At 41.0% G+C, this 23,013-nt stretch overlaps 1 protein-coding gene across 4 annotated transcripts in view; it reads right to left on the bottom strand.

Moving 5' to 3' along the window:
• babam2 (BRISC and BRCA1 A complex member 2) overlaps positions 1-23,013 on the bottom strand; it is a 92,113-nt gene that overhangs the window by 21,762 nt on the left and 47,338 nt on the right. For all 4 annotated transcript variants that reach the window (XM_075447509.1, XM_075447510.1, XM_075447511.1 and 1 more), the window contains exon 7: positions 1,820-1,929. In XM_075447509.1, the coding sequence (XP_075303624.1) occupies positions 1,820-1,929 (110 nt within the window). The remainder of the gene's footprint in view (positions 1-1,819; positions 1,930-23,013) is intronic.

The raw sequence follows: 23,013 nt of genomic DNA, 5'->3' as shown, positions 1-23,013 counted from the left end.
TGGTGCGAGATGCTCACTCACGAGCTCGCTCACTGTATCCTGCATCCTCAAAAATCAAAAGCGGTGAAGAGCGAGTCCACGTCAACTTTGGCTGACCCTCCTCATCATTTTCAAGATGGCCAACCTTTGGGAGCTCAGTTTCAGGAAACAAATGTGGATATTTTTTATCTAGAAACACCTCATGTGAATGTGCCTGTTGATGACCATGTAAAGTGCAAAAACCAGAGGACGAGAAATAGAGAACGCAGACAAACAAAACAGCAAAGTAACAACTGAAAAGGCTGCATGCAGACAGGAGCGGGAATGATGCAGACGAGGTTAGAGGCTTTCTGTCATCTCAAACAATGCGAGAGCTCGCAGCCTTTGTGAGGAATTAAAAGGACTTCCACAAGAGCACTGCTCTGCATTTCAGCGAGACATGTTTACAAGAAGATACTCAGGTTTCAGCTTATATACTGAACTGTCTGCAGCGCTGCATCCATCCTGCTTGCACAAGGAGTTTTCACATCCTGGCTCCATTAACCAGGCAACTGCATGTGAAGGTGTGGGATCATCCACTTTGTTACCATGAGAATCCTGTTTCTTCACCTCAGTGCCTAAATTGTTCCCCATTCTGAATGATATGTGTTCAAATGCTAAATCAGCCTATTAAAGCTTTAGCACCTTTCTGTGCACTAGCAGCGGAGAAACATATTTGATAATCAGAGTGAAATGCAAATAGTTCCAGCTGAATCATGTTCATTTTCAAGAAGTCTTCTCCAGGCACTGATTAAACCCTGAAAAGCTAATCTTTTGATTAAAATGACATGTTAGGCTTCATTTTGAATGTAAATAATCCCCCTTATAATATGGAGTTATCAATTAGGAATGTTGGAACACAACAAATTATGAGTTACAGCAGGGGTCCGGATCCCTATCTCATTAGACAATTTGATACGTATCTGGATACAGAGGGTACGATATGATTCAAGGGCAATGCATTTTCAAACAGAACAACGCGTCTCTGATCATTTACATTAGTAAAAATCAGAAAATTCGTCAAATTTAAACAAAGTTAAGAATTTTTCTTTCTACATGAAAACTATTATAAATGTGTCAGAATTACTATACATGTGGCATCGGTTATGGAGCTTCAAATAGATATGTGTAATAAAAGACTTTGAGCACATTTGTTGGTGAAATACTGTCCAGTATCCTTTTCTGCGGCTGTAATTGATGTACAGTCAAAACCTTTTCAGTATCCATGTCTTTATATTTTGTGGTGCTGCTTGTGTTAGCTGTATCAACATCTGTAGATTCACCCTGATGTCTCACCAGGTGAGTGTTTATATTTGTCATGCTGCAGCTGCACTTGATAGATGCTTAGAGACTTTTGTTCAATATTCCTACTTTCTTTTAGAATCAAAATCATTTCCTAACTTTAGATTTGATGGTGCATTGTATGTGTAGTAACACTGAAATCTTGCTTTGACTAGTTATTTAATAAACCAACTTTAAACCACAGAATTGGTCCAGCAGATGTTTTATGCTACATTTTAGTAAACCCAGCAGTCCATTTACCTACATATGTTTTTACAGCTCGAAGCATTGGATGAGTGCCGTTTCTGAGCAGTATCCCTGGAAAGTGAGAGGGATTACCTGTTATGTATGAAACTCATAATTTGCAGCCTGCGGTTACATGGTAGAAATGCTCAGCTGTGGTGTTGACCGCTTGTTACAGTCATATATTTCTGTTCAAAAGCTTTACATTTCAACAGGCGATCTTTGAATTAAACATCTCCATGAAAACTCACTCGACAGACTGAAAAAATGTACTCACTGCTCAATGCTGGGAGAAAGGTAAAGTTTAGGGAAGACTTGGCTCGCCTCAGCATCCTCAAAGCTCACTGAGAGAAGGGCCACATCCTCTCCGGGGTCCAGTGCCGTGTCCTTAGGAGAGAAGAAGTCGGGTTTGTTGATGTTATTCGGCAACAACTGATCAGATCATCAAATTACAAACAAAACTAGATACTAAACACGTGGATAATACAAACAAAAGCTCTGTGAATATCAGCGTGGATCAGTCAGACATTTTGGTCCCGATATAAATATCTACAGCTGATAAAGCTTTAAAGTTCTGTACATTCATGCCCACTGAGACTGGATTAAAATGCAATTATTAGACCTCTGTCCATTTAGAACTTTAAACTTTTGCAGTAAATATCTAAACTCGATCGATACTGAGGCTTCAAATATACCTCATGCTACGAGTCCTCCATCTTTTCTTTACAGAATGCTTCTCATCTGGGAAGCTTCTCCTCTCGCACCTCCAACTCAAAAGATTTCCTTCCATTTCAATCAATACATCTGTCTAAAAAGATTACATAACAGCTCAAGATTTACTCACATGTATGCACATAAATGTGACCCAAATCATCCTTTACGCCTCAGGCACACTTCCTTCCTTTCTTAGGTGCTTAACTACAGCAATTGTTTCTTGGCTTCTGAGTGCTGCCAAAATGCGGGTGACCTACGCTCAATGCCGTGCCTGAACACTTTGTGCACTGCTGCTATGCTGCGTTCAGTGTGTCAGCTGTTCTCTTTCACCAAATCCGTGTAGAAAAACTTCCACAAACCTTTGCCAGACTTGATATGAGGATTGAAAGGTTTCAGATTCAGAGTCAAACACACCCCCGAGGATGATGCATGTCAAACTCCGTACAAGAAGTGTGCAAATCCCAAAATATTGAATGAGATAGAAAAATAAAGAGCAAAGACACCAGCAGAAACATCTGTTTTGTTTCATGCCACATTAGCTTCAGCAGCTGCCCCCCCAGCTGAGCTGATGTCTGGGAGCACCAATCAAATCATGTGTGAGATGGAAGCAGAGGCCACCCGGAGCTGCTCGCTACAAACCTCATCCGACTCTCTGAGGTTCTAATTTCTCAATCTGTGATGTTTTTCCTAGAGCATGGCTATTTCCCAGGCGCTGCCATTAGTGCAATTCCGCATCAAGCACCATTCCAGTTTCCCTCCGCCGACAGAGGCTCGGCAGCGTTAATCAAATGTCTTACAGATGGTTTGAACTCATCCATTTGTTATAATTGCTGCCCGCCGTGGTGAGAGGAAATCTAACCACCATACATGATGGACAGAGACACAGTGCAACCAGTTTACTGCAGAGCAGCCTCCAACATGATCAGGCTATTAACCAATCACTCGCTTTGGTGTGCTGATAACCAAACCAAACTCGCCACTGCTTTCAGAGAAACAGGCCTGAGTGGTCATTTCCATCCCAAGTAGGGTGGAAGTAATTTCTTAATTTGATTACTTTGAACGCTGCTTCATCAAAGCAAAAAACGAATGAATTAATCGAAAAGAAAATAATCAATAGAAAATAGAAAAGACCCCAAGAGTATGTTAAATGTCAGGGGAAAGGCTAGTTAATTAGCAATGATCTTTTATCGTAACACATGCAGATATTACACAACTATGGCCGAAGCTGTGCTGTCACGCAGTCTGCCCTGTCGTAGCAGATATATTAGCGGGTAAAGACATAAGAAGTAGAAGGGAGGGAGAGGAAGACGACAGGGTGTGTGGCATTCAAAAGTGTTGCCTGATGAAATCAGCTCACATCAATATAGTGTGCATCAGTAAACAAGAACTGCTTTCTGCCTCACAGCAGCGCCCGCGGCTTCAACCGCTGACGAAGGGGGACAGATCGGAACGGGCGTGGGGACGTGGAGCCAGGGTGGGAGTGGGGCTTGGGAAAATATATATTCTTTTTTTTTTGCTCCAGTTCGTAGCTGTCAAGTCCTGTTCTCATCTTTCTGGGGTGATTTAATGGATGCTTCCTATCAACTGGGAGAGGAGCAAACCGCTGGATGACAACCAACAGGAAGGTGAGGGGACCAGAGTGGACGCATGGGACGGCTCTGCGTGGACAGCAGCAGACCAACCCTCGACTCGAAGGGAGCCGTTGAAAGCCTCTTTGTGGAATGATTCACACTCATCTCGTCCAGAAAACAGCAAAAAGCTGTCACAAGTCATACTGCATCAGTGAAACAAACTAAAACTAAAGGGAGACCCTTTAACTTTAGCTCATGTCATTCTAAATTAATGTAATATGCAAAGCTTGTTTAGAGGCGTCAAACCACACGTCAGAGTAATTATCAGTGATTATTTACCACTTATCTGTTCTATTACGTGTTATTTAATTAGCCTAAAACATGTTAGCTGCTCCATGAGGCTGTTTTAGGCCTAGCGTGGTTTCCAGATGAAAGGTAATATCTGCGTTCTGCTTCACAGGATTGTTTAAAAAGTTAGTATTTTCTAATTAGCACAAAACAAAGTGTAGCTGAACCGGAGGGCAATGTCTTTTTTTTTTTTTTTTTTTTTTTACAGGTCGAATGATCGAAGCGGCTTTAATTGCATGAACAAATTGAAAACAATAATAGCAGACATCTTTATTCATTCAAAAGTAAGTCGACAAAGGCCGACATGAACCCTTCAGACTGCAGCTCCTCGCCTGTAAAACTTTCATCCACTTTCAAAAATCTCTTTTTCAAAAGCAGCTGCCCTGTTGTGCCGCTGTGAAACGCCTTACATTCAGTAACTCTGCTATAAATAATTATTTAAAACACATTGTTCAAACCAAAGCAAAAAAAAAAAAGTGCACGTGTGGAAATTAAACAGGACTTTAATACAGCCATTTACACATAGCAGTAAAATATAAATAAACAATAATAAGTTAAAAATACAACAAAAAAAAGAGCAGATTGTAAATGAGACAAGCTTGCGAATCTTTCAAAAACTGTTAAGCTTCGTCCTTAAAGCAGAGAGGGTGTCTGACTGGGAGCTGCTTCCACAGGAGAGAAGCCTGAAAAGTGAAGGCTCTGCCTCCCATTCCAGATCAGAAACTACCAGTAACTGCAAGTAAACCTGCACTGACAGCAAAGTCTTATTGTGCGGCGATAAGAGACAAGAGGAGCTTGGCCCTTAAGGGCTTTATATCTGATAGAGGATTTTAAATTCTGTGCTTAATCATATGCACGGGGAGTCACACAGAGGCTGAGTTTAGAGAAACATGATCTACTCTGGCTGCAGCGTTTTGTTTGGACAACCACTTAAAAAGGTAGCAGCACAGCCAAGATGTGAAAAATACACGGGCCGGGCTCTCTGTGTAAACGTGGGAAAGGATGCATTTGGTTTTTGGTAATATTATGCAGATGAAAGAAGGCTTTAGAGGGAAATACAAGGTTAGAAATGACAAAAAGGTTCAATCAAATCAAAAGTGAAAGCCAGGGTAATGCCATGCAGAGTATCTAAATGGTTAAAGAGTGAATCAGGCCTTAATGTCTCCCAGACATGTTGGTAACTTCAGTAACTGATTCATTTCCCTGGATTTAATAAATAAAATTGAGCTGCAGGTCATCAGCGTAACAATGAAAATGCATGTCCTGTCCCTCCAGATGATGCCGACCAAAGGGAGCACGTAAACGTGCTTATTAATGAACTTAATTAGAAGAAGCAGCATAGGAGATGGAGCCCGAACATACAGTTTACTGGCAACTTCAATCTAAATGATTCTAATATCAGGATGTCCAAGTCGCTCCCTGCCAAGCCTCCGGCTGATTAAAAAGAAAGTCCTTCTCCTCAAATACAAAGTTTTTAGGAGTTCCATCATATCTGAACCATGGTTCAGTATCATCCCACATAGTGTTCTGACACTGCAGTCTTATTTGTGGTTCTTTGAGCATCTACAAGTAAAATAAGAGGCTGAGCCGTCAGAAATTCAGCTCTCCACTTATTTTCTAAGACTTTTTTTTACTATAGAGTGGCTCGGTGAAGTGTGTAGAAAGTCTAGTTCATCCGAGGCAGAGATCTGAAGGCAATTTATGCACTTTTTTTGACGTGTGAGCACATGCAAACTGGTTCTAAGCCATTTGTGACTCTTCCAACGATGTAGTTGTGGCAGTCAGACAAGATAACACAAATGTTGTAATAACACATAAAAGTTTAATTTTCATTTATATGAACTTATATGAACCACAGTTTTAGGTGCTCAGACAAATGGTCCCTGAAGAACAAAAGTACTTAAAAGCAGTACATTTATTACTAAATGTTTTACTTTGTAATGACTACTGAGAGAGAAACAAAGACGTTTGTCTCTGAGGGTCAAACTTCATGATGCAATTTTGTGGCGAACAGAAATCTTCTTAAATGGTACGTTTAGAGTAAATGAAACTGAGGGGCAATACAAATGATTTACTTGACAGCTGGTTTTGGTTACGGAATACACAGTGAGCTAACGAGATGCCCTTGCATTGTGGTGGTAATTTAGATGCCTTGTAAAACTGATAATTTTCTTCTCTCAAAACTTTGGGAATCTAAACTGAACTGGTATCCCAAAGAGAGCAAACATTGACCTTTGAGCCTGCTTGTCTTGAAACCATTTCTTAAACTGGAACAAAACAGCATTGTAATGTAATAAAAGCCCCCAAATGGCCATTAATGTTTCTCCCTTTAAACCAAATACACTGGAGGGCATCTGCTGCTTGCTTATGTAAAGAGTTAGTGGAAAAGGGACATTAAAAAAAGCCTTTGCTCCACAGGCCACAGGCAGGACCTTAATGAAGAGACTTCTTCATCAGTAAGTAATGAGCACTGAAATGGACTCAGTCGGAGGACTGGGAGACAGGGACCGCATCCTGCAGCAGTAGTGTTCAGATGTTGAGACAGTATTTACTACATGCCCCCAGAGAATGTGACTCAAGTGCTCAAGGAGTGGCTTTAAGAGCGGGTGAAGGGCATGTACGTGTGTGGACATCAAGGTCAGAGGGAGCCTCCGAGTCAACCGCTTTTCACGTGGCCAACATCCCACATCTTCCAGCCTGCTTCATCTTCCAAGCACATGAACACACGCAGACGCCTTCCCCTTATGTCCGTCCTTGTGCTTCCTGATGCCCCGGCCTCTGGCATCTCCTCAGTATCGCATATGACAGGTTGGAGATGTGACAGCTGTCCTTATGCCGGACCAAGTCTGGCCAAAGTCACAACACACAGAAACACACTCATGCACTGCAAGGCTCAAACATGGGAGGTAAGGGCACTCCGTCCGCCTCCTTCGCCCAACTTTAAATGTCATGCCCAGCGTAATGGGGCGACTGGACTGACGGGAAGGTTGTTGTGCGAGGACGTGTCCAGCTTGTAGGCGGGCATGCCGCTGTGCATATGCTCAAGCCTGTGTTTCCTCCTTGCACAGCTGGTAACGGAGGAACATTTAGAAGCCACCAAAAAAAATCTGAAACTACAAGAAGGTAAACTTACTTTGCTCAATCTGGTCTTTGTGATGATGACTGAAAACCTCAAGAAGGTCCAGCAACAGGAATGTTAAAGACAAAGAGGAAAAACCTTCCAATCAAGAGAAATAGAGTAGTACTCTGTTCAACATTTAAATTAAAGCCTTCTACCTTTATTTAACTGCAAACAAACAGGCAGTTTAAGCTCTGGACTTCAAATCCGAGTTGATTTCTGATGTGAAGAGACCCTAACAGAGTGACAACAAACCGATTACTGAATGTCTTGATTAAAAAGGGTTTTTTATAATACTTTTAAAATATGTAAACATGTAGTGGACACACGTTGGTCAATAATAACTCAAGCAGTGGTCCAATCAAATAGCTGTTGAGCTCTAACTGTAGTTCGACTCAACTGTTTATGTAATCATACCGATTGTTGCTTCTTTTCAGGTGTATTTAGTCTATTTTCAAAGAAATTACTCTGAGTTAACCGAAACTGGCAGAATTAAATCCAACAAAATAAAATTGCTGTGTCCTCTTGTAAGAAATGCTAAGAATTATTTGTGTTCGGTAGGAATGAGAATCGAGAACCAGCTCCCAGTAGTTCGGTTCTGTGGGATCGTCAATCCGCCTGCCTCCCGTTTATAGGTCCTGCTAACGTCTGATGATGACGATTTGCTCGATGACATCAAGTGCACGCTTCGTAATTTGGCTCAAACATGACGTCGAGGCAAACTTTGATTATATTTCACCAAAAAGGACAATACTAGGGCCAGTTGCAACACGTGCAGAGCTTTGATCACAGGAAATATCTCCAACATGCTAAAACATTTGACCACACAGCATGCAATTATTTTTGCATGAATGTAAAGTCTTTGACGTGCTGCTTAGCGATGGCGGCAACTTTTGCGGGGGAGGTTGTGGAGATGTCACTGTTGTGTGCATTAACTAAAACTACATCAACATTTAGTTGACGAGGGCTGCAAGAGTGAGGCAGAGTTAGATATATAGAGTCATATATTTTACTATATTTGTACACTATATAACCGGATGAGAATCGATAAGGAACCGAATTGATAAGAGATATTGATAATGGATGATTGCTAAATTCTTAACAATTCCCATCCCCAGGGTTCAGTGTCAAGAGATTTCAGCAAAACAGGAACAAAGAGTGTATCTGTATGAAATAATAATGCTTTAAGTCCTTCAGCAGAGTAAAGGGAATGAATGGCTGATGCACTAAGTTTTGTATTTGTGTCATAGCTTTGACGGACACTTACGCCATCGCGTCCTAAGGGAAAGAAGTGAGAGGCCAAAGTGGCTCACTGCATGACACGCAACGGTCCGATTGAGAAAGCGAGTTGCAGATATCGTTTCTAATGATGTGCTGCTTCTGCTGATACAGCGGCCACACTGAGCCCTCCACCTCACAATACAGAGCACACAAGAGCAAGAACATGGGGGACACATCTGAGACGACCTAATGCCTTTTCTGCTCTCTTCTCCCGCAAACAATCGGCTTATAAACTCAGGGTAGATGGTTAACTGGGTCACATAGTTGTACTCAGTGCCCGGGCTTAATTTTGACATGAGGACAATGGGCATGAGATTACAGAGTACACATGCTCCACCTGGACCCGTGTTGGTACAACAGCACCCAAACACACCTAATTACGGCCCTGTCACCTCAGTCACAAAGCTCTGCGCCAGGGGCGTGTTTGCAAACAGAAGAGAACCACATGCGTGCGTTTATGTCTCTTTTCCCTTTTCTCTTTTTCTGGGGAATATAAGTCCAATAATGTGATGGGTGCGGCCACAAATAATAACCCGTCCAAACAAGTTAAGCAGAAAGTTATTTCTTTAGATTTTAGTCTGAGATTAAGGGCTGTTGCATTTACTCATCACCTTCCATTTATACTGTATACTGTCACAGTACATTATCAAAGTCCTTTTCAGTAAAATATGAGTACTAATTTAAGCAGTACTGAGATGATCGAGAGGATCCTTAAATATGTCACAAATTAGAGAATTAAAGAAATGGTATAAAAGACAAAATTATGCCGTTTTTTTTCGAATGACGTCAACATTTTTCAAGCTTAGCCGTGTTAAACAAAGCCTCCTAAAAAGTGTGTAAAAAAAAAAGCAAACACTTCCATATGATCAGTTGTAAGTGCTTCAACAAATAAATGAGCAGGAATAAAGTCAGTATGCTACTAATAAGCCTCCCAAAAACATGCAAGGGTATCACCTCATGCTGATGTATAGAGCAGGGCTGCATGATATCAAAGATTTTCTGTGACAGCAAAAGAAAAATGCAGATACTCACATCTGACTTCAATCACTTATCTGGATACAATGTTTCATCATCAAATGATTGTTTTGATTTTCAAGTGAAGCAGATCTGCAAAGAAAATGAATATATCTAAAAAAGAAAATATGCTTTTCCCTGAAATGTAGCAAAGTTGGCCTTCGATGTACCCGAATGTGGGACTAATGCGTTTTCTGTCCCTAAATGAAGAACCAATATCATTTTTGTTCTGTAAATAACGATTAAAAGAAACCCAAGGGCACTTAAATCTGAGTGAACACTGTTCAATGTCCTACAAATCGCCTACAAACCAGTCATAGTTTCCCTTTCTGTCACGCAATAAAAAAGTTGATCGACTTGATTTAGCTCATTTGATTATTACAGTATAGATGCTGAAACCGTATGTGGTGCAGCTCTACGTTTGATAACAATGTTTGTTTTCAGATAAAGTCAAACGCAGACAGACTGCCTACACACGAGAGTCGTGAGAAAAATGTTCACGTCTCCAACGATGCTATAAAGTTCTCAGCAAACGGAGATGCTTGGTGTTATGTGCACATATGCATCAAGTGTTCACATTCTTCTTTGGCTTCTACCCAAATGAAGCCGATGGAGAGAAAGATGTCTCACGAATCTTAGACATTTCAAACAAGAAGAAACCTTGTTTGTATTATAGATTACGTATATCCAAAATGCTGTGTCCTACAGCCACCACAGAAAATTAACACAGAAAGTCAAAACCAACTACAGGCTAAACGTCTCATATAATCCCTTTGGAGTCGGTTCATTTCAAAACTCCTCTTTTGACTGATAATGAACTTAACCAGTCACATTCCACTGTTTGTTTTTTGTTGCCAGTGTAAGCCATACCGCATGCATTTTTCAGTATATGAATGACAACGTTATTCACCGTGGCCTTTCAGTGCGTCAGTTTGATTTAATAATAAAAAAAATGATGAAAGATTTAGGGAAAAAGCTGAAAACAAGTCAAAAGTGCAATGAGTTGCAAAAAACATTTTCTAAGGAAGTCTTTGCCCTAAAAACTCACAAGCTTCACACCCATTGCTTGGAAATGAGATTGAATGAGACACCTATTTCTGAGTCACAACTTCTCACTTCACGCCAGCTATATTTATATAACACCAAACAACATAAGTAATTTCAAGACATCTTACAAAGTGAGGTCAAATGTTTCAGTCCATTGTAGCATGGGTGAAACACAGCACAATATGATAATGCAACCGGCAGGGTCAAAGCTGGGCCAACAGTGCAGTCAGTGCACGTTTTATTAGAAGAGAAAGAAGTGTATTACTGTAAAAGGTCTTCTTATCACAGTGTTTTTAATTGATGCAAATGTTGATGCAAACTTGACAATATCAAGGATCTATCTCTGCAGTTATCTGTGCATCAACATGTAAAGTGACTGCACAGCTGAGGCAGATTTTTGTTCATCAGATGTAATACGAGAGGTTTCCAGGTGCTATCAAATTGTGGAGGCGATCCTTCCAAAACAAGTCACTGGACAAAAAGTCTAAAATGAAGGGGCAGTTGTTGTTTCCCAAATGCTCAGAATGATCGTTTTTCCTGCTAAGAGAGATCATGAAAGAAAGCGCTTCTGCGCAGTCTTTCATTACTAATATGTTTCAGAAACATCAAGAATGATAAGAGGCTCTGACCTACTCAGAGTTTTAGTAATCTCATTCATAATGTCAATCCAGAAAGGCTGGATATGGCTGTGGAGTACAAAACTAGGAAACAGTGTGGCCACTTGGATGTGACACACCTCTGGATGTATAGCGTGTAGTTTCTCTTTAAAGAAACGAAGCCTGCAGACAATGTTACACATTTTTATAACAATTACGGATGTTTTTGAAACACTACAAAGAAACGATTATTTTGCAATATGCATCTTCTTAAGATTGCTCAAGACCCCGTGACTGGCTTTACACAATCTAAACTGAATTAAAGAGACTCTGTCCAGATTTGTGGGAGCAAAAGTCAGGTTTTTAGCAATCGTAGCAGAAAAGATGCAGGTTTAAGGTTGAAGTGAACCTTGATTTTCTTCCAGACCTGAATGAGACTATTATTTTCTGGTGGGGGCTAATAGGATCAGGCCTATGGAGTATGGACAGCAGTCCTCCTGCTCCATTTTTAGCCAGTTGTGTGTTGTTGTTGAAGTGTTTAAACAGAAAGTTAAAGTCTTTAAGGCCGCAACATAATAATAGAGCTGGGGCTGAAATAATTCTTGGAGTAAGTTAAATAACTGGAAAACAAAAAAAGATTTCAAAGTCGCCGTGTTTCACATAGACAGTCATTACTGTCGCACGACATGCTTACGTGCCGTGTTACATTTGTAAGACTGATTTCATTCATGATATGATGGAGGAAACTGGAGAAAACAACCAGGAGCAAAATCGGACGAGAGGATGAAAAACATTTAAAGTTTGGGACCAACACAAAGGTAACTTTTTATGTCAGTATTTTATGTAAATAAGTATGTGCTGCAGCCCAAAATATGGCATTATACTTTTAAGACCCAGTTTTCCTGCCAACTTAGGTTTAGATAGATGTTTTTGGTCAATTCAGTGAGCCGTAACTCCTCACAGCAAAGGAACTATGAAAAAATTTTTTAAATGCTTTGTCGCAAAAAAAAAAGGTAGTCTTAAACATGTTTCTTTGCTTTAGCCGCCAGGCAAAACCAACTTTATTTTATGACCAATACATTCATAACTGGGACAATTAGGCGGGCGGGAGTCATATGTGTGACTGTGGTCAAGTGTTAGTGATGGTGTGTCATTGATAACATGTCACTGCAATGATCCGGCCTCAGTTGCACACACAAAGTGTGTGATGCTGGGGCTCAGAGCCACAAGGGTGACTCAAGTATGTGCATGTGGATTATTAATGAATCTGTGTGCTATGTTTACACCGATGACACAATACAGAGTGACCTGCAAGTCAACTGCTTCTTTATTTAGACCTCATAGTAACAAAATGATGTCGAACATGTTTAAATTCCTAGTTTACAGGAACATTTGTTCCAAACAGCCAATTAGCTAATTTCAGACATTTGAATCACTGCAGCTCTTTACCCTCATTTGTAACCAATGGGATGTTGAGCTTAAAAAACTAAAAAAATGCTTGAATTACAAATTTTTCTTGGAAAAAAAATGGTTTGGCTCAGAGGGAACCACCCAATCACAAACTGAAGCATTTAAAACAACTAACCAGATGTGTTTTCTACGTGGTGACAATATGTGGCATTAATTATAATTTAAGCACTGCTTACAGAACAAAACTTTGGTTTATTTTTATCTTGAACTGTTGCACACCTTTCTATCAATGTAAGTTAATCACACTATGATTAAAAAGCAGAGCTACTGCTGCATTTTTTTTTTTACTTGCAGAGCCTGTTAAATGGACCGCATGTGCTGCATTTCTATAGCACTTTTCTATAGTAATCATGCACTGAAAGTGCTTTATGCTACAATCCACATACATCCAAGAAGACAGATAATCAGGATGACGAGCATCTGAAGGTATAAATGAAAAATAACATATAGATAGTGTACAACTTGTTTGAGAGCGAGGGTGGAAAGTAGGCCATATGGAAGTAATTCCATGGAGGCGAGGAGAAGTGAGGAGGGGGGGACGGAGAGGGAAGAGGTGGAGGGTGGGGGGGGGGGGGGGGGTATATTCTCTTGAGATAGTAATGCTGGAAACCTCTGAAGCTCGGTTGGGGTACTGGCAGGTGGGTGGGAATCCGTGTTCGGAGATGCAGTGTGGGTGGTTATTGGAGGGGGTTGAGGTAGGAGGTTGAAGAATCGCAGAGGGAGACAGGAGGCGAGTTTGACCTTTTGGTTTCGAGGAGTCACACTGGGGTTACTGGAGCATTGGGGAGTGGATTTGAGCTCCACGCTCTCTAGCCACCCCTCCCGAGGCTGTGATTTCTCTTTAACCGCCTCGCTCCACAGAGAACGTTAAGTTACTCTCGCTTACCTCCCTAAATAAGATTTTTTTTTTCCTTCAAAAGGAGCCAGTGGTAGCTTCCAATGTTAGATGTCTTCTAAAAGGCAGAGATGCTTCTTAATATACAGCTTCACAATATATTTTACAGCCATAAGGCTTTTTAACAGTGACTGCTGAGTTCTTCTCAAATTGATTGATTGATTTTTTTTAATTTATTTATTTAGTCATTTAATATTATTATTATTATTGTTATTATTAGTAGTATTTTTTAAATTATAATTGGTATTATTATTGTTGTTGCTAATATACAATCATTGTAAATATTTAGCATTTTTTTTTAGCTACTTGACTAATTTGAATTTCCCCCAATGGGAGATGAATAAAGTATTTTTCTATTCTATTCTTCTATTTTATATCCTGATACAGAAGACGAAGGCTTCATCTATTTTTATCTGCTCACAGGGATGCAAAGAACATCAATAGAGGGGGGGGGTTCCGACAAGTAAAGATTGAACTGCCTCGTAAACCCTGTTCTAAATTAAAGAACAAGAAAAGCTACACTTACTGCCTGTACTGGGAGTTCTCAGAATAACAAACAGGAAAACATTTAAATAGAAACCCACAAAGACAAACAAAAGGCCTGAAGTGTCATCACCATCAAGGTGAGCCATACTGAGAAAACGTGGCCTGAATGCATGTCTGCCATGGCATCATGATGCAACAGATGACTCAGATGGAGTGAGGAATATGCTGTTTATCATGTGCAAACAATTATCAATTCATCAGCGTCAGAGGCATTCTGTGGCATTAGTCACTGCATATGCTCCACACCTAGCTATGATATGATACAGAAAGACCTCATAGGCCAAATGTTTGTCATCGGTGCAATGAGAGTGTGCCGAGGTGCTTCTGATGAATTCTCACTTTTGATGAGGAACAACAAGTTCAGCAGGGCCGCATAAAAGGAAATGTTGTTGAAAAATAGGAAAACACGAATAAGACGGAGCAGCTGTGAGCACCTCATCATGCGGCGAGGCTCTGGTGCCACTCGTCATGTGTCACAACACGATATGGTGGAGAATGCCCAACTCTTCCACCTCAGGGCGCGACCTTTGTGACAGCGTCGCCTGTCAAAGAAGGCTGATGGGTCAGTGGATAAGCAAACCTTCTGCCCTTGTCACATTTACACTTATGGCTTTTTAACATCTCCAGAATGCAAACAGAAAACTTAATAGCCAAATGAAAAGTAGGTCTGGAGGATCACCACAGCCAGTTAATTAGAGGTCTGAGGAGTGGAAGTTTGATCAAGTGATAGTGAGTATTTATGTTTTAGATAAGCAGGTTATGTCTTAAGAGGAGTTGGGCCTAAAAAAAAAGATCTTTCAATCACAAGCAGGGAGTAATATGCTGTAGAAATTATTAAAGAAAAAAAAAAAAACTAAATTATACTAATATTTTGTTTATTGTGTGTTTTGCAAACAAATTACACACGAAATACAAGTGTAAGAAGGTGAAGACTCCCCATAATTACACAAAGTCTATAAAACAATTATACAAAAAGGTTCACGAAAAGGCAAATTATGGTTGCCTGGTTACAAAGCTCATTCCAACTACAAGATCAATTCACCAATTTCAGCATCCTGCTTTTATTCTGAAAGTTCTGACAGGAAGTGGTTATTTTACAGTTCTTAGTGGATATGGATCAGAGAGCCACCATTTTTGGATCATCCATTTTGAAAACAAGTCTACAGGACGCACGGTGCTGTCAACGAGCGGCGTCCTCACTGTGTCACGACTTTGTGCTCGTTTCACACTGAACATTAACGATCTGCCCCGTTCCTGTGGTAGAAGGAGTCGTACATGCAGTGCATCATTCATACACTCACATAATGACTGTGTCACTTTCTCCGTTTTACCATTAAGGTTTTTGGAACATTTGCATTAGTCGTACCTCTTTTAGTTTAAAGGGTCGTACATATGCCTGCAGATTTTTCATTTTTTAAAACACACTCCCATAACGGCGCACGTTATAAACGTCGGGCGGTGCGTGCGTGACTCTGAAGTCGACTTCAAAGCACCCAGCCAGCCAGATGTGTTGTGTCATCAAATACAGGGCGAGCTGCCTTTAGTGAGGTCGAGAAACAGCAACCATAAACTTAGCTTAATTCACTCACAATGCAATCTGCTTCTCTGTGCAGGAGAGTTGTATGTAAACATTTCCAGTCCGAGGTAGAAGAATATGGAAAGAAGTAAAGTAACAAAAGCAAATCAATATGTTTAAGTTTTTTTACAGAGCAGTGCTACACCTCCAATTTAGATTTATTTTAGGACGTGTGGTCATAAGTGCTGATATTTATCTATGTATTGCATCAAAACTAGAAACATGACTGATGATTATATTTAAACAAACGAAAACTCATTTTGAATCATGTTCTCTGTTGAGTTTATGCCAAGAAAGAAATTCCTCTGACTGACTAACCCCCCCGACACCGTCAGTCAACGTGATGAGTCTAAACCAAACATCATCTTTCGCTCGGCCAAACGGAGCTGACAACTTTAAGAATATACTTTTGGCATTGTGCGCTCTGGTCTGCGACAACATACTGGGAGACCAAAGGTCTACAAGTCCCAACAACAAGCCCCTCTGACATCAGACCAACAGCTGTTTGCTCAAAAACACAGCACTTTCTCCCCAGCTGTGCCATTTCACTGCTTTGTTTCTCGGGAAGAAACGATCGTCTGCAACTCATGAGGAAATGTAAAGTGAGCCTGCCAGACACAACAGTTAAAGCAGCTTATGCAGGTAACCCTGCTGCATTATGTCAAGTCATGCCTCATTTTCCTGCCCTGCCCTAACAAGTCCTGCCAACCAGAACTGTGAGGGGGATGGGTATCAAACCACAGCCTCCACAGGCCTCCACACTTCTTGCTGATATGGTTTTTACAGACAGATAAAACAAGTGGCAACATTTATGTCCAAACTGTATGTTGCCCGTTTTTGATGAATACATGTATAAAAAGTCTGGTTAAAACCTAAAGTTTTAAATGGGACCTGCCAATAAACAGTTGCTGTAAGTTATCATTGAGCAAACCTGCTTTGAATGGCTTTGCAAACTTGACCTTCGGCACCTCCTTAGTCACACTCTGAGAAACCATGCAGAGCAGAGAGTGCTGCAGCAGTTTAACAGTAATGATTATGTCATAAGTTCAAATATTTACATTTGGCTCTCTGGGTGTTTCAGGGTGTGGGCATCACTTACCACAAATTGATATTTACAAGAACACACATCAAGTGCTATTTGGTTTCCATGGTTGTCTTTTTTTCAGGATTTAGACGAAGGTTACGGTATATCCAGCTGTCTGTATGCACAGTCAGATCTATTCCTGGTGATATGCAGTAATTTGGAATGACCTCACACTCCTCATGACCTCTTTACTTAATCCCCTTTACATCAGCATGATGAATTACAATAGCCTGATTTATAGCATGCTTTAACACTGTGGCAGTCTATAAATAGAGACTTATCTGAAATTTACTAGAATCCGCTTTCCATTATTACCAGCAGGGAACTGGAATGTCTGGAACAAACCCTGAACACTTCCAGTAACACCATTTCACCTAAAAGCCTTGAAGTTTCAAAAAATGGGCAGCAGCCAAATTCCTGGGCCATCATGTATGTACAACTAAAACAAAGTGCCATCTCTGAAAATTAACCCGGTGGGAGAATGTGCGGGAGGAGCCCTGAAGTCTTGAGCACCATCTCCTCACAGAAGTCATAAGAATGTCTCCACCCCAGTTACTGTTGTGCGTCTATGAAAAGCCATACTTGTGTAAGCAGAAACACTATTGGTCTAATAATCTTTGAGGATTTAGTTGAACATCGGAGAGCCAAAAACCAACCCGGCGTCATCTTTTCCTCCCGGTCCTGGAGGCAAATACTTCATCCACTTAATCCATAACCTGTTTTATCGAGCACATTGAAAACCTGATGAATTTAATTTCCCACTGTGGACATGTCTTCTCATGTTGCCACAACCACGATCACCAGTTGGCGGTGAAGCTTTGGATGATACTTTACCTGTGCGTTGGCAAGGACAGCAAACAGATGAAATTTCAACAGCAAATGTTGAAGAAGAGACTCAATGGGCTTCTTAAGTCTCAGGTTTCCTCTGATCCTTCCACCTCTGTCACATAATCTGAACAGTGTTTCACTTAGAACAGACCAAAGCTTCTCTCCAGACTCAGCGTAACACCAAGACTGCTGTCTCTACGTTGTAAGAGCTTCATATTGGATGCCACTGACAAAAGATCAACTAATTGACCTCTGACTGTTCCTGTCTGTCAGCCCAGCTCTGCTCTGTCAGTGGGGTTACATGGCACTGAAAGGATCAGATAATTGGCTAAATTACAATAAGATTGAGTTATTAAATGCATGTATACACCTTAATCTGACAAGAAATTGGGTCAAATCGAGTTGCTCGCGATCGGATTAAGACCCCGAGATAACTCGGGTTGAAAGTCAAAATAAACGTGCTTGTAGACGGTGAAGCACGTGGTGAATTAGACTTTGCGTTCTGCGCATGCTCGAGATTTTTCCCCGGGGTCGAGAACCGGAAGTCGAAGGAGACGATATTACTGTTGTTGCCGTCGTTGGAAAGAAACAAACAACGCGATGGAGAATGCGCCGTTGTGCATCGCGTTTGTGCAACACGCAGCTCATCACAAACAAAATATAGAGGGACGTAGCTTCATCTTTCCCTTCATTCGCCATTTTCTCGAATGCCTGAGTTTGGTGTTTAAGGGGTCAACCAGAAGTGGCTCTATTAGCAATAGTTGAAATGGGTACAGCGCCACCTATCGTATCGGAGTATGACATGCTTTGTGCCTATGATCCGGTTCATTCACCGCCATATATCCAAGGATAATTACCCTTGCTCAACGCATTCTTATTGTAATTTAGTCAATTATCCGATCCTTTCAGTGCCATGTGACCCCAATGACTTGATGCTTTCTGTTGATGACACCATGATAACACATTTTCATAAGAAATTCACTTCCTTATCAAGCTGCCTTTGGTATCAATGGATACATTTTACGGACTTGTTTTGGTGCTCTGAAAAATGACTGAATATCTCCTTTTCTTTTCTGTTTTAACTGACCTGAGGTCCGTTTCACATAGCAGGTTTAGTGAAAACTCTGAGTTGGTTAACCCTGAAATGAGGGAAACCCTGAGTTTTCCGTTTCACAAAGGGAGGTAACTCAACCCCGACAAAGAGGGGTAACTCTAGCCTGTTTCACAAAGAGAGGTAACTTAACCTCTCGGTCAGTTACCGTAGTAACAGACTCTATGAACCTAACCTGGTCGGGACCAGGTTTTATTCAAGAAACCTCGAGTTTCTTTCTGTCTCCGCCCTCTTTCAGCCACACACGCCATTTGATTTCCTCATTCATTCAGTCAGCAGAGCGAGTTCTTCTACTTCTAGAAGTCCATTAGGCACAGTAGGAGGCAACTTTTTTTCACCAACATGTCCTTTTGACAACGATCCCGTGGATGAAGGTGCAGCATTATTGCGCAGAGAAATAAATATTCGTCGGAGATGGTTATCAGACCGCGCATAGACTTTTGCATTTACAGACAATTATCTTTTTGAGCAGCACCATCAGAATGTGTTGGGACAAAAGAAAAAAAAGACATAAAAGACAAATAAATATTTGTATGAATAGGCTTAAAAAAGACATATATAGGCCTATTATATTTTATAAAGGCACTCGTGTCTTGGGGGTGGATTCCCTCAGCCACTGCCCTCCCGTTAGAGGTGGTGGTGCTGGGCAGTGCACCACCCGTTTTTCGGGCATCTGCCTTCTTTCTGTTGGCTCAGTAGAAGTCTGTGTTAGTTTAAATAGGCTTAATTATTTAACAGAACATGATATAGATGATTACTCTAAATTGTCCTTCTGAGTGACTGTGAGTGTGTATGGTTGTTTGTCTCGTTTGTCTCAATGGGGCCCTGTGATGGACTGGCGGCCTGTCCAGGGTGTACCCCGCCTCTTGCCCATTGACCGCTGGGATAGGCTCCAGCCCCCCCGCGACCCGACTGACGGATTCAGCGGTGTATAGATAATGGATGGATGGATGATATAGATGAGAAGACATAGTTTATGTGTGTGAAAACAGAATTATGTTGGGAATAAAATAACTGCACAGTCAAGTAGCCACTTAATATTTATTTTACAGTGTAAAACATGATCAAAATGAGGTACCTCCATGCCGAGGTCTCACCTGTTTGAACAATGTTTTTATATTTCATCTTAAACTGCTGCCAAGTGCGCTTCTCCCCCGCGGGATTGCACCTAAATGAAATAAATGAATGGGCTACCATTCAAGCGGTTTCCCTGTAATATTATTGGGATTGCAAAGGACTACATTTAAACTTACACTTTTGCTGCTGCAACGGTGTTGCACTTATTTCTAAAAACGTATTGAAACTCGCCGTATGAGCGCATTAAGATTTCCAATTCGAGGTTGGTGAAAAACGTAGCCCCTCCTCTTCCCCGTTGCCAAGGTGACTCGTCGAATCGGGGCTCCATTGATGCTGGCTTTTTAAAGTTGTGGTGCACGCGCTAAACTCAAGGTGAACTTACTCAGAGTTGATTAACCTCACTCAAATCAGCGTTTCTGGAACCGAAAACTCAGAGTTTTCTATCTCAGAGTAGATCAACTCAGAGATCAGGAATAGACTCAGAGTTGGTTGAACCTGCTTTGTGAAACGGACCCCTGAAGTCCAAGAGTCCAAGTCCAAAAATGCTATGAAAACACCCAGAAACACATGTAATATTTCAACTTGGAATTAATTTGACTATTTAGCACAAGTTAAACTTAAGATAATATCAGAGAAATTATTATTATTATTATTATTATTATTATTATTGTCTAAATAAGACAACACATGCTGTTAGGTCAGTATCGCAGAAAAAGGTTCTACGTCAAAATTGACAGAAATGTGATGGTTTTGACACAGACCGCTTGAGCTTCTACAATCTGACAAGATTCTACTGTGACTTGAAGGAGAAAATAAATGCAGTCTGGTTACAGCCGCCCAACCAGATTGCCGGCTCCCCACAGTCGGCACGCAGCAGGATCCGCAGAAGCGCACAGTCAGCGGCTGTAGAGAAGCTGAGCGCGCTCCGATGGTTCCCGTCTTTTCCTCTGAGCCTGGTGGGCTCAGATGGACTCACCATGGTCCCCACTGCTACCAAACTCCATAGTTTTGTCACTGTATCAAGCCTGCTTACATCAATCAGCCCTCCCTTCATGCCAACCTGCGTCAGCCACACTCTGTACCGTCACCCTTTTCACAAGTCCTTTGTGTTTTCCTTCCCCTTTTATTCAAAGTTCAGCAGCTGTGCGTCTCTCTGAGCCCGCACAATTACCTGCGACGATGACCACTTCAACAGTTTGTTACTAATCTAAAGCATAAACAGGCTTCTGCCTCTGTGGTGAGCACTTTGAGCTCACTCTGAAGTTCCTCTTGTTCTCTGAAGCAGAATTTGCTGTTGTTGACTGGATCTGTAACAGGAGGGATGCGTTATGGTACTGACTCATATGTGCGCTCAATTTCACCACATTTACTGGGAGGAACAACAAATGTAATATGTTGTGCTGTTGTTCATCTGACCTTGTATTTACCCAATTTCAAAGACCTGATAAAAGGCAAGATGATGAGCAGATCTTTATTTTGAGTGTGCATATCTCCAATACTGAATGTGATTGCGTGTGACTAAGCAAGCAGGGGTCCTGGTAACTTCACAGGGACAGAAACTCACATGCATGCTTTGTTAGCCAGGCTGCAGAGGAAGCAGGGCATTTGCATCCATCTATGAATCCAGGGCTTTTTCTTTTTTTTTTTTTTTTTTTACTGCAACAGGTGCTTTTTTCAAAGATGGCTCAGAGATTGCTCACATGCACTAATGATTAAAAACATTATTCTGCCCGTGTTCGGTGGGTTGAAACATTATTTCCTTACACGCTAGTACACAGGTGTCCTTTGATTTCAGTGGTTTGGTAACTGCCTTTCTGCCCGTTTCTTTTTCTTTTTGTCCCTGACTGCCAGAAACGAGAGTAAGATGAAAGCATGTTATCATGACGAAAAGGCAGCCTCATCCAGGCTCCCTTTAACTTTCTGACTGTGTGACATTTTCTCAGAGGGCTGAAGAGAGCCAGATGTTAAACCACCTGGCAGTGATCACAGCTGGGTTTTCACATCCACAGAGATAGTGATCGGGACAAATCGGATGCTAAATTCTTTATGTCGAGCCAAGTCAGCTTTGCATTTCACTATCGTGAATAAATCTATAAAAGACAACCAATGCAGATTTATAGATTTCAGGAGTTTTTTTTTTTTATGTACATAAAAAATTAGCTACGACGGCCAAACCAAACAATTTAGAGGAGAAACAGTGAATTTTGTGTCGATAACAACAATATCCAATCAAACTAACAATAAAATTCTTAAAATATCAACGATTTTTAAAGTGAGCTGTCTCTTTTACATATTATAGGAAAAACAAACAAACAAAAAAAAAAATCACTTTTTTCTATGCTGCACTCACTGTACCTTGCAGCAATTGAAACAGTTGTTTCTTTGGTAAGATATTAGTTATATACTTAACAGTTTTTCATGTTATCTGCTAAAAACAGGCAGTCCAACTTGGACCAGTTCAACACAAGAGACTGTGCCGAAGAGAGGGACAGCATGGTCAAACTGCAGATGAGAATGTAAGTGTTTGATGATAAAATTGCCCGTCAAATATTTTTCTATCTGTATGGTGTGAGCTCTCGCACCATAATAACGTGATGAGTGTTATGAAGCAGCACAGATCTGAAAAGAGATAGACGTGACAAAGAAACCGCTTCCTACTACACCCCTGCCATCACAAACAAACACAGCAGAGAGGTAGCGGTGTTTAAAGAAGTATGAGATAAGACTGAGGTTTGTCACAGAACAAAGAAACAAAGCAGAATTCTTCAGACATAGATGTACACTACGGCTCTTTAATCACACAGACACAAGGCTCAAACCCAAAAAACTTCCAAAACAGAAAAGTACAAGGAGACAAGAATAAGTCTATGTACAAAAACACACCACCACACACGTCTAGTGGGTTGCAAGATATGACCGAGATGGATTACTTTGGTACTGACGCGGTTTCTGATGGTAGCAGCGGGTGTGGTTTAAGAACTTCTTCTGGCAGCTGTTTTCCCCAGAAATACGACAATAGAGCAGCAGCTCAGTTCAGTCAGTGTGAAACTCAATGTGAAATAAACTGTACTTCCTTTAGCACTTACCCACAAACCACACTGCACTCCGCACACGCTTTCATTATATAACAGCAGAGAGAAAGAAGACATTTTCATCAAATTTATAAAAAATTGACCATATTCTTGGACAAAATGC

The sequence above is a fragment of the Odontesthes bonariensis genome, chromosome 17 (genome assembly GCF_027942865.1).
Source record: "Odontesthes bonariensis isolate fOdoBon6 chromosome 17, fOdoBon6.hap1, whole genome shotgun sequence".
Lineage (NCBI taxonomy): Eukaryota > Metazoa > Chordata > Actinopteri > Atheriniformes > Atherinopsidae > Odontesthes > Odontesthes bonariensis.
Note: the sequence above shows the minus strand (reverse complement) of the source record. Positions and strands in the feature narration are given on the sequence as shown.